The sequence below is a fragment of the Hippocampus guttulatus genome, chromosome 15 (genome assembly GCF_054856545.1).
Source record: "Hippocampus guttulatus isolate MCC_2025c chromosome 15, RoL_Hgut_1.0, whole genome shotgun sequence".
NCBI lineage: Eukaryota > Metazoa > Chordata > Actinopteri > Syngnathiformes > Syngnathidae > Hippocampus > Hippocampus guttulatus.
The window spans coordinates 12,200,355-12,211,895 of record NC_141275.1 but is presented as its reverse complement, the minus strand read 5'-3'; the positions used below and the strand labels follow the sequence as shown (position 1 = coordinate 12,211,895).

At 45.7% G+C, this 11,541-nt stretch overlaps 2 protein-coding genes across 3 annotated transcripts; one reads left to right on the top strand and one right to left on the bottom strand.

The window, feature by feature from the left end:
* Window positions 1–955: 955 nt before the first annotated feature.
* Window positions 956–4,839, top strand: cdc23 (CDC23 (cell division cycle 23, yeast, homolog)). Its single transcript, XM_086130907.1, has 16 exons — window positions 956–1,078; window positions 1,479–1,551; window positions 1,733–1,870; window positions 1,957–1,999; window positions 2,074–2,179; window positions 2,366–2,498; window positions 2,591–2,768; window positions 2,908–3,005; window positions 3,077–3,158; window positions 3,255–3,408; window positions 3,478–3,597; window positions 3,671–3,746; window positions 3,830–3,891; window positions 4,056–4,134; window positions 4,351–4,470; window positions 4,562–4,839. The coding sequence occupies exons 1-16, from the start codon at window positions 966–968 to the stop codon at window positions 4,724–4,726; spliced, it is 1,740 nt and encodes a 579-aa protein (XP_085987033.1). The 5' UTR covers window positions 956–965; the 3' UTR covers window positions 4,727–4,839.
* Window positions 4,780–11,422, bottom strand: kif20a (kinesin family member 20A). Of its 2 annotated transcripts, none has more exons than XM_086130905.1 (19): window positions 11,240–11,422; window positions 10,524–10,695; window positions 10,197–10,322; window positions 10,007–10,126; window positions 9,456–9,594; window positions 9,134–9,309; window positions 8,952–9,051; window positions 8,623–8,829; window positions 8,306–8,417; window positions 8,124–8,198; window positions 7,888–8,031; window positions 7,524–7,692; window positions 7,286–7,435; window positions 6,925–7,064; window positions 6,716–6,818; window positions 6,458–6,647; window positions 6,285–6,370; window positions 6,073–6,210; window positions 4,780–5,644 (listed from the first exon to the last, which is right to left on the bottom strand). In XM_086130905.1, the coding sequence occupies exons 2-19, from the start codon at window positions 10,689–10,691 to the stop codon at window positions 5,273–5,275; spliced, it is 2,715 nt and encodes a 904-aa protein (XP_085987031.1). In that variant the 5' UTR covers window positions 10,692–10,695; window positions 11,240–11,422; the 3' UTR covers window positions 4,780–5,272. The 2 variants fall into 2 exon arrangements, with proteins under 2 accessions (XP_085987031.1, XP_085987032.1); XM_086130906.1 differs by lacking the exon at window positions 11,240–11,422 and adding an exon at window positions 10,772–10,894.
* Window positions 11,423–11,541: the final 119 nt, after the last annotated feature.

The following is an 11,541-nucleotide window of genomic DNA, read 5'->3' as shown; positions in this document are numbered from 1 at the left end:
TAACGCTACTGATGTTGACAGACAGGAACATGATGAGCGGTGCTCCAGAGAATTGAGGCTATGTGGAGGCCAGTGACAGCATCTGGACAGGTCATTAAAAATACACATTCTTGGTACAAGCAAAAGTCACATTGTGCCTGTTCCTTTAAAACGGAGTCCCGAGTTATTGATCTCAAATCACTGTTAGTGAATGTACATAATAGTGCAAGTACAAATGGGGGTTTGACATCGCTACTGCTAAGTTATGTTTTGCACTTTATTCCTGAAAGCCTGACATTCAGGAGAAAGGAAAAGCCCAAATGGTGTGGTGGCATGTGTGGACTAAAACAAAGCATTGTCCCCTTTTTTTTTTTTTCGGAACTAGATGCTACACATTTGTTTATGTTGAACACATTCTTGGCAGTAAACATGATTGTGATCCAGACGATTATGAACAACTGTTGAAATCTATCCATTCAAGTGTGTTAGTCAGGAGACATTCCAAAAATTATTACATATCAACAAGAATTATGATAATGGTACAAGTACAATTCATAATAGTAATTAGTTGTAATGCAGTAAAAATATTCCCCAGCCATTTGAAAGGAATTCAGCGCCCTGCTGTGTAAAAAACAAAAACAAAAAAAACGCTGGTATTTTAATCTAATAGATCAAATGCAGAGGTCAAATTTCCTGGGTGTGTACATAACAAAATAAAGAGGATTGTAAAAAAAATATAACAACTCTTCCTACATCTGAAAGTGAAGGTTGCCTATTATGCATGTGAACAAAGTTGATGAAATAAATCATAATTCATGACTGTATAGTTAATAATATAATAGCTAATGAAAAATTAATCACATATTAAAAATAAAATAAAACGAGTGGACTTTCGACGTTCCGACAAGAGGAACGGTTTTGAGAAGCCGGAAGTGACGCCACAAAGACGTGGAACGTCAACCAATAGCGAGCTTTCTTTGTCGAGTATGAACATGGCGGCGCTGCACAGTGAGTTTGGGGACCTGGTGCAAATTAAAAAGCAGCTCCTGTCTGCAACATGGCTTTGTAAAGAAAGAGGACTTTTACAGAGCGCCAAATGGTAAGACTGAGGCTCAGTAACTGTCGAGGCACTGACAATTTGTCACCCGCCGAAGTTACCCTTTTGTGTTGTTGTTTACCTCACCGTTTGCTTCTTTTGCATTTTTTTAACCAAATAAAATAAAATTAAAAAACGTAATAACATCGTACTACACGGGTTGATGACTGAATAGCTTGCTCGTTAGGTGGAGAAACGTATCTAACTAAAGTGCACGCATGTCAACAAAAGCTATTCGTGTTGTATATACTGTACATACACTGGCAGAGATAGATGAGCAAAGAGAAATTGTTTGTCTGCAATAAGTCATTTTCAGATCAATGGCGTGAAAATGGAACTTTCCTGTGGCTTGCTGTATGATCTCATGACGCACAACTGCTGTTTTCTGTCTTCCATGATTTAGGGCTTCTGAGTTGGCCTTTGCTTTGGATCCTCTTCCTAAGCATGCATTACCACTACCAAATCCCTTTTCAGAGGTTTGTACCGCATATTCTTTTTCCATACTCGCACAGCTTTAATGCAAACAACTGAATAATAAACGGTGCAAGTAAAAATCACCGCAAAAGTTGTCTCAGGGCAATGTACACATGGGGTGCATGTGATGACTCTGCTTAGTTTTACAAAAGTTTTTCTCCCCAACCTGCTTTGCACCTACAGGAAGACATACAAGACCTCGATGCACTCACGCTGGCCAAATCCTACTTTGACTTGAAAGAGTACGACCGCGCTGCCTACTTTTTGAAGGGGTGCACCAGTCAGAAGGCTTACTTCCTCTACATGTATTCACGTTACCTGGTAACCGTCAGGCATCAATACCCACTTGGATAACATTTTCACACTGCTGAGCTGAAAGCATCGCCTTTTTTTTTTTTTTTTTGCAGTCTGGTGAGAAAAAGAAGGATGATGAGACGGTCGACAGCCTGGGTGAGGACAAAGTAATAGAGAGTGCAAGTGTTTGGGGTTTTTGGACTATCAACGTGAGCAATAACTGTTTGTAGGTCCTCTGGAGAAGGGTCAGGTGCGCAACGAAGCTTTGCGAGAACTGAGGGTGGAGCTGAGTAAGAAGCACAGCGCAGGAGAGCTGGATGGTTTTGCCTTATACCTGTAAGAAATATTCTTTGACTTTTTCAGTCAGACATAGATCAGGGCAGTAATTCTCAACCAGTGTATCGCCAGACATCACTTATCCAAATTGCACTTAATTTACAGGATATAAAACGAGCCGCCAAAATCTTGAAAAGAAACTGCGGTAGGTTGATGCGAGCGGTTTGTATGTGTGTAAAATGGCAGGTATGGAGTGGTGCTTCGAAAACTGGATCTGCTAAAGGAGGCGGTGGAAGTTTTCGTGGAGTCCATTCACGCCCTTCCTCTTCACTGGGGGGCGTGGCAGGAGCTCAGCAACCTTGTCACCAACATTGAAATGGTTAAAAGCCAACGTTTAAAAGCACGGGCGTTTGCCTCGCCGCAAGCTTAAGGGCGGAGCGACTAAAAATCCATCCTCTGGTCCTCTTCTAGCTCAAGTCTCTGTCGTTGGCTGACTGCTGGATGAAGGACTTCTTTTTGGCCCACATGTACACAGAACTGCAGATGATCAAGGAGGCGTTGCAGAAGTACCAGAACCTCATGGACGCCGGCTTCACCAAAAGCACTTACATCATTTCGCAGATGGCCGTCGCCTACCACAACATTCGAGGTTTTTTTCTTCCAAGTCTTAAAAATTACCCACCATCTCTGAAACTTGATGAGCGCTCATCCAAGTCACACCGCAACAATCACAGATTTTGCAACCATTTTGGAGAAAGTTTTAAGACTTTTGAGTGCTATCATTGCAGATATTGACCAGGCGGTGGCTCTGTTCAACAAGCTCAGAGAACACGACCCCTATCGCATCGACAACATGGATACTTTCTCCAACCTGCTCTACGTCAAGGTGAGGCCTTTTTAAGACGGAAGTGGAAGAGAAACAAAAAGATGGAACATTTCTTTGGTTTGCTTCCACAGATCATGAAGCCCGAATTGAGTTACTTGGCTCACACGTTGGTGGAGATCGACAAGTACCGAGTGGAGACGTGCTGCGTCATCGGTACGCATTGATCACACCGTGGGCCCACTATTTGGCAATGCGTACTTCTACTAAGCGGCGGTATTGTCAGCGATCTAAACTGGATTATTGTGTCAGGCAACTACTACAGCTTGCGCTCGCAGCACGAAAAGGCGGCCCTGTATTTTCAGCGGGCCCTCAAACTAAATCCTCGCTGCCTGAGTGCCTGGACCCTCATGGGCCACGAGTACATGGAGATGAAAAACACGTCGGCCGCCATACAGGCTTACAGGTTAGCGACCGCTTCTTTTTGGCGATCACATCAAGGTGAGCGTCACGAGTATGTTTTTGTCTCCGTCAGACACGCCATTGAAGTCAACAAACGGGACTATCGAGCCTGGTACGGCTTAGGCCAAACTTACGAGATTCTCAAGATGCCCTTCTACTGCCTCTACTATTATCGAAAGGCTCACCAGCTCAGGTTTGTATCTGACTCTCGTCTATCGTTGACATGGAAGCCAATAGCGATTTTTCACGATTTATTGCGGTCGCAGGCCCAATGATTCGCGCATGTTGATTGCGCTGGGCGAAAGCTATGAAAAACTGTCCCAGACCGCTGAAGCCAAGAAGGTAGCTTACCCAACTAAGACGGTATTCTTTCCTTTGCGTATGCGCATGTTTGGAGACACGCACGTTTTTTTTTTTTGTTTCAGTGTTACTGGAGGGCGTATTCTGTCGGAGACGTAGAGAAGATGGCGTTACTCAAATTGGCAAAGTAAGGTGGCGTATTTCACATTTTCATCTTTGTACAGGCAGATATAATACAGCTCTCGTCTTGAATGCCATTCCATGGCATTGTTCGGGTGTACCTACTGAAATGTTGGGTGTATTTTTCTTGTCATCCAAACAATGCTAAATGTGAATATTTGTCTCATTCAGGCTCCATGAACAGCTGAATGAAAACGATGAAGCCGCCCAGAGTTACATGCTTTACACCCAAGACGTCTTCTCCTGTAGGGTAAGCATTTTATGTAAACTCGTGGCTCCGTTCGAGGTAAAGCCTCTCAAAGGGCAAGAAAATAGACTCTTTAGTAGCTTTTTTTTTTTTTTGGGCAACTATTTGGGCTCCTGGAGGGCCTGGACACCAACCCGCTGGTTCCGATTTCCTATTTCGTACAGCCTGAAGTAGCTCGAGCTCCAAACGCTTTCCTTCCAAATACTGTTGTTCACACAGGAACAGTTGGAACACACTGAAGTCAGCACGGCCCTCAAATACCTCGGTCAGCACTATTTCAAGAACAAACTCTACGACGAAGCGTCTCTCTGCGCCCAGCGCTGCTGTGACTACAACGATGTGAGTGTTCATGTGCATTCTTTGAACAGTCTAGAAATGTTACTGGATTCAGCATCACACTACCCCTCCCCCCCCCCAAATACTTTTACAGGCACGAGAAGAGGGGAAAGCTCTGTTGAGGCAAATCTCTCAGGTGAGAGATCAGGCGGAGACACCGTCATGCGATGTGTTTGCTCCGCTCTCCAACAACAATAACAACACCGCAACACCCGTTAGGAGGGTGTCACCACTCAATGTCATCTCCTTCACACCCTGATGCGCCTGCTTGTTTTGGACTATCTCAGTGAAAATGATGGGAAACCGAGCAGATCGTGTTCAAAACATTTACTGGATGTGGCATGCAGTTTGATATTAAAATTTGTTAAGCTGTGCAGTCTTTTTTTTTTCCCCCCCTTTGGGTAACAAAACACCTGCGATCAAGCACAGTGAACACATGCCAAACTTGTTTAAACACTTCCCTTATAGCTTTAAATAATGACAAGGTTGTTTGCATACAATAGCCAAGGTTTTCCAATCAAAAAAAAACTCTTCTCTGTTGCATACAAAGAACCGTTAAACAGTATACTAAGACACAATGAGAATTGTTGAGAGCACAGTTGTTACAAAGAATATTTGCCGTTATATATAATATGAAGAACATACAAAAAAAAATCCCAAGAAGAATTAGAAGCACCACATCTGTGTAAATACACAACCTCTTTCAAAGTTTTTCCTCCTTGGTTGAACATCAGAACTGTACGAAGGTAACAAAACCAAAACCGCCCATATACACACACACACAGCCGATGCAGCGTGAACAAGCTCAGTACTTGCCTCGTAGGCTGCGAGGGGTAGGGATAGGAGTCGCCGGCGGGGACTGCTGGCGTGACCTCAGGATCCGCGAGTACGGGGTTTGGGCGGTGTCCGCGCCGTTGCGCGTGTTGTATTTGCGCGTTGGCGTGCAAGCGGGGAACAAAGAGTGGTAAAAGGGCCTCTTCTGAGGAGGCTTGTTCTCAGAGTTACTGGCCGCCACGGCAGCACATCCCCGCTTCTTGCAAGAAGTGGGCGTGGCAAAGCCCAGGCGAGGCACCGGAAGAGACTGGACGGCCTGCGCCTGAACGGGGGTCTCGACCTTGCGCCTCAGGTCGGCTTTGACGAGCGTCAGGCCGTTCTGCAGCTCCACCAGGATCTGGTCCTAAGAGGAAGTGGGTCAACAGGGTTAAACAGGGCGCAGTGAAGGCGTAGTCACCCAAAGGAGTTAGGACAGCAAACCCTCCACATGCTCGAGCACACAAAAGTCACCCCGTTGGTTTCAATCGATTAGTATTTATTAAAGCTGCTTGTGCAGGGTTAGAGGTGAGTGAAAATGAAAGGGAGAGGGGGGGAAAAAAAAAGAAGGAAAATTACTTGGAGAATTGTTGAAATAAATAACATCGTATTATGTTTCTCATCAAAACTGTTGTTGAGACGTGTCAACTCCTCTCAGCTAATCAGTACGTCTTTAATACGAGGCATTCACAGATCTAGAATACAAGACGACTGTGAATACTGTTCAGATTGTCTTATGTGTTCATCGCTTGAGGGTCACAAGTCGCGATGGCGGGGAAAAAAAAAAAAACGTACCTGCTTGAGTAGCGTTTCATCCGCCGCAGCCAATGCCTGCCGCAGCCTCTCGCCGCCCGTGTTGCGGCAGCAGGCCCGTTCGCCAGACTGCAAGTCGGAGCCGAGCTTCTGCAAATCCGAGCGCAGCTGACGCAGGTTCTGTCGGGAGCAGGAGCAAAAATTAGCGGGGGCCACGAACGCCAGTGGATTTAGCCGAGGGGGCAGCTCCGAACCCTTTGTCCCTCTACCAGCTTGCGGACGGCAGCGTTGGCGCCCGCAGTGCCTGGTGCTTCCAGCTGGAATTTTAACTGCGACACCTCTGCAATAGCAAGCAGGGGAAACAATGAAAGCGTGTGTGAGGGCGGGGAAACTTCTCATTTGTTTACACAACAACATCGGAACGTACCCCGCGTCTTGCTTAGCAGCTCAGCACGACACAGTTCGAGCTCTTCCCGCAGTCGCGCGTCTTCTCTCTGGGTGCTGAGGCGCTGAGACCGCCGGGGCCCCTCAAGTTCTTGCTGGGGCGCAGGGCCCGCCTCACTCGTCATCTTTCGCTCCAGGGCAACTGCCAGTTCTTCAATCTCCTGATCACGCTCCTACATCAGAGAAGACGGTTGACATCAACTCCCACCCCCGACATTCTTTACGTCAGAGTGCAAGTCACCTTTAACTCTTGGCTATAGAATGTCTTCAAATGTTTCTGTAGGTTTGTTATTTTGTCCTCGCAGCGCTCTTCAATCAGAGCCCGCTCTGCTTCCAAGGTCTCACTGTGTGGGACAGGAACAGATCTTTTTTTTTTATTCTCTGGAAAAAAAAAAAAACAACCCCCCCCCCCCCCCCCCAAAAAGGCTACACGGTATGTGCTAAGCACACCTGAAATCATCTTGCATTCTGGAAATTACTTCCATCATCTCTGCGACAACCTGCTCCCTCACGTCAGCCTCGAGAAGTTCTTTTTCTTGCCGCTGGCGCTGCACCTCTCGCTTCAGGACGTCAATGGCCTGCAGCAAAGACTTTAAAAATAAATAAATAAAATTAATAAAGCAGACATGACCATTCACATTTGCCCAAGTTCTACACCAAATGACTTTATATCGAAGAAGCGACACTGTGGCAGTTAGCGTTGAAGTTTGCTGCCTACGGGACAACTTCCAAGACAAACATTTTCAACACCGACATGAGGGTAAAATTATATGGGGCGAAAACGTCCCCTTCACCTCATGCAACAACTTACCTCTGTATTCAACATGGTGATATCGCCATCCTCAACGTCGCTCTCGTCTGCATCCCCTTCCAACACCGTGCTGTCATTCCTATTCGCTGGCTCACGCAACAGGGACAGTATGTACGCCACTCTGGTTTTTGTGGAGGGTCCATGGACCAGCTAGAAAGGGGGGGGGGGGGGGGGGGCTCATCACCTTTCTTTGGTCTAATAAGCAAAAACTAAAGTCAGTCCAAATGTAGATGCTTACTTGAGAAGCGATAGCCGAGAACTTGAGGGCTTGGAGAGTCTCATCATAGATGGAGGCGCACGTGTTGATATTGACCACCATGCTGGATGTTCCTCGGCCACAAAAGAAACCCTGAAGCACCCGCGTCAGCTTGCTGTCCCTGAAGGGCACCACTTGAGGTGGCCGTGACCTGTGAACCCCAAATTTGCTACATTCAGAATCAGAATCGCCTTTATTGTCATTGTATAGAATCCAACGAAATTCGGGTGCTACCCCTTAGTGCATTTCGGAAAAAAAAAATAAAAAATAACGGTTTAATAAATTCTTGTATACGGTGAAGTTTATTTTGCAAACTGAGCACCGCAAGTTGTAGTCGAGCGCGTACTTGTTGGTCTGGTTGTGTCTCAGAGCAGCGATACAGCGGCCCAGTGTCAGGAGGGAGGTGTTGATGTTGTTTGCCTCCTTCATCCGTTCACCGTTGCGCTGCTCTTTGCAGCGTTCCGACCCAGCTAGATCGCACACAGTCAGTCTGTCAAGAGTCCACATGAGAGCAGATGAGTAAAGTAGACGACATAAAAAGGAAGTGTGATATTTGGCGACACCCAAAAAGAGTCGACTTACTCGCTGAGGTGCATGTTCTGACCAGATTCTGCATTCGGGCGGATGTGCAGGACACGAATGGAGAAAATGCTATGGCTGAAAAGATGGGGGGTGGAAAAGGGTAAGCTCGGAGAAGAAATCAGGAACATTATCACGTCACACCGATACACAAAGAAATGAAAAATAACTTGAAAGACTCCTACCTACGACTCGAGTTTTGGTTGAGATGTGTGCTGGCAAAACTTTGGTTTCGATGTCCGATTCTCAGAATCTTCCAAGCTTCCTCTGCACTCCGGACCTGAACCCATGTGAGGTCTGACACAACCAGCGGACACAGCAGAGGTTTACAAACACACAACGTCGGCAAAACACAGCTAAAGATGACATACACATAACATCAGCGTCCAATGACAGCATCTATACATACAGTACGGCGCACACATCTCCCACCCGCGTGTACGCATCGTTTTGGTCATTTCAAAATGGCAACGTGACATTTGCATAGCTGTCAATTAATTACCCTTCACATAGGGATTGCCGTGCTTGTCGTCGCTAAGTCGCAGCGTGATCCTCTTTCTCGGCTGCAGAGAGGACGCGGCATCCAGTAAGTCGTACAGGAACTCGTTGTAGATCTCGTAAAAGGACACCCAGATGGAGAACTGCAGCCCTTCCTCAAGGTCGTCTCCGCCGCTGTGGGAGAGGCCGTCGGGCTCCAGACACACGCTGTCTGCAGGGTAAGGATGTGCGCATTTCAGGACGACTGAAGCATTTAGCTGAAACTATACGACTTTCCCGTTTGGGGGGGTCAGGAAGTCCAACATAAAGCAAAAAAATATATATGTTCCTTACCTTCCAGTTGGGTAGCAATGTGGCTTGTAACCGAAAGACCCCCAATGCCGCTGTCCCACGTCGTCGTGTTGCCACCTCGACAAGAACTCGGGTTCTCATCCTGTAACGCATTCATAATTCTAATGTCCAACTAATCAGCGGCAGACACTACTTCGTGCTCTGGGGGTTTTTTTTTGTGATACCTCTTTGAGCAGAGAGTTTCTGCGCATTTCCTCCACCCTGACCTCAGAGGGCTCCAGATGTCTCACGTCCTGGTACAAGACAGGCTTCAGGTCCATGGCGCCATACAGACGACCCTGCAGTTTTCGGAACAGAGACACTAGAGCTCTGGGGAGGAGGCCTGCGTTGCGACCGGTGCCTGCAAAAAAACAACAACATAAATATATATTGGATATTCAGAAAACGGTTTCAATGTTTAGGAAGGCTTCAACGCTGTCGCTTCAATCAATGATGAGCACTGGGAATTTTGTGTTTAGTCTAGCTCATAGCAAAACATAATCTCACCTTGAATAGTGTAAGTCTTTCCGGAATTGGTGACGCCGTAAGTGTACAGGAGTCTATTCTCTCCCCGAAGAACATTTTTGACCATCTCCTTCATGGTGCTCTCGTAAAAGTCTTGCTGTGTTGTCTCCGGTCCACAAATCTTATACAAGCAGAGATCAACGGGACAAAGCATATGTTGTTACAGTTCTTGCATTTGATCTCATTAGTTGCGTCACTATCGTGTGTGCCTACGACTGAGTGCTTCATCAATTCAGTTCATCATCAATGGCAAAAAACAGTTTCTATCTTGGAAACTAGGCCGCAATATTTTGTGATTTTTTCTACCGGGTTTTGTTTATGTTCGGCAAACAACGATCATTTTCAAGTATGAAACAACATACAAGAAAACAGCCCAGTGGAATCTAATCATGGAGTCAGTCACCCTGAGCACAAAGCTCTTCTTCTAGGATTACAACCACAGATTGAGATTTTTGCGGAATAATGAATAGATTTTTTAAGGCCATCATCACAAGCCCTTCATTGTGTCTAATGTGCTTATAAGAGTAACCCACCTTGGAAAAAGTGAACTTGTGCATGCTCTGAGAGATGCCCCTCTCTGCCATCTTCATGTTTTGCGAGCACTTGGGAGCTTTGAGCAGCAACGTCTCTTCATCTTGTACGTCCACGCATTCCTGGAGGAGGAGCACATTTAGAGAGGCACGACAACCATAACAGAGGTGCAGCATAGATCAAAATTCGGACCTGTTCTTCACCCCTCTCTCTCTCCAACTCTGTGAGGGGCCTTATACGCAGGAAGACTTTCACTCTGTCCGTGTCACCTTTGCCTCCACTTCCTTGCCTCGTCACAGCATGTTTGGAAGCCAATTCCTAAAATAAGAATGCAATCAGGACTTGAATCGTGATTTGTGAATTCATGACAGCCAAAATAGTTTGACAAGTGACTTATTCAACAAGTGAGTAAACTGGAGAGGGGTAAACTCTGCATTAGACATTTAGTTTTTAAATCAAACCATACAATGAAAACACTAAAAGCAGAGATCATAAAAGACCTAATCCAATAATACTTACCGGCCCCATGGTGGAAGGCCGGGTGTCCAGGCCCGGTGATATGACTGAGAGCTCAGGAAGACGCGGCATGCCCAAGCCTCCATAATCTGCTGCAGTTGACTCAAACACAGCCATATCTTCCCCTTCGTCGAAAGGCGACGCACACGTCGAGGACAAAGAAAACGCCATTGACCTGTTGCCAAGAGGACAATGTATGTCAACTTAGATGGGTGCAAAATAGCGTCTGTATAATTAAAGGTCCGTCTTACCTACTGATACACCTACTGCACAGCACATTTCTCAATTATAGTATACACATTGCAGTTGACATTTATTCGCCGAGTATTTGTACAGTCCGCAGCTCACTGCTAATCCGTGCACGTGAGGGAGTGTCAAAACGTAACTTCTACACAGTTGCCAAACAGGAAGGATTTCTCCAACCTCTCCCATATGACGTGGGGGGGGAAAAAGTAAAAACTTAATCCCACTTCCCCAAATTACGATTAATGACTGAAATGACCATTTATTTTGTTGCTACAGTGAAGACTAGTCGTTACATGATTGCGAAGTTCCTTCGAGTATAAACATGACTATAGATCACTAATATGTATGATAGAATAAAATTCGATGCAGTTGGATAAAACATTAAGATTTGACATACAATTAATGCTACGTAACAATTAGGTGAGATTTAACTATCATATATAGGCACGAAGTTTCGGTTGTTTTGAACTTACCTCGTTTGCAGAAAAGGTTCAAAGGACGCTTGTTCTCAAAAGACTGTTACCAGTCTCTCAAATCCTTCAATCCCAAATGATTTGAGATAATCTTCAAGTATATAAAACCACGTCAAAGTAACTGGAGACTTTTGGCCCGTCTAAACACTGTTTGCACAGTATCGTCGTTCAAACTATGCACCAGATAGATGGAAGGGGCTATGAAAGCAACTTCGAGTTTGAATGAGACTCCAACAGTGAAGCCATTCGCTGATTGGCTGCTGGTCATGGAAGTCTGCTTTGATTGGCTATTACGAATAGTG

Bases quoted from the DNA above. Each gene is read 5' to 3' on its own strand.
- cdc23 (XM_086130907.1), top strand. From the start codon at position 966: ATGAACATGGCGGCGCTGCACAGTGAGTTTGGGGACCTGGTGCAAATT. The intron at 1,079-1,478 runs GTAAGACTGAGG...TCCATGATTTAG, and splicing joins CTTTTACAGAGCGCCAAATG to GGCTTCTGAGTTGGCCTTTG. The intron at 2,000-2,073 runs GTGAGGACAAAG...AACTGTTTGTAG, and splicing joins TGAGACGGTCGACAGCCTGG to GTCCTCTGGAGAAGGGTCAG.
- kif20a (XM_086130905.1), bottom strand. From the start codon at position 10,691: ATGGCGTTTTCTTTGTCCTCGACGTGTGCGTCGCCTTTCGACGAAGGG. The intron at 10,127-10,196 runs GTCCGAATTTTG...CTCCTCCTCCAG, and splicing joins GAGAGAGGGGTGAAGAACAG to GAATGCGTGGACGTACAAGA. The intron at 7,693-7,887 runs GTACGCGCTCGA...TGGGGTTCACAG, and splicing joins AGACACAACCAGACCAACAA to GTCACGGCCACCTCAAGTGG.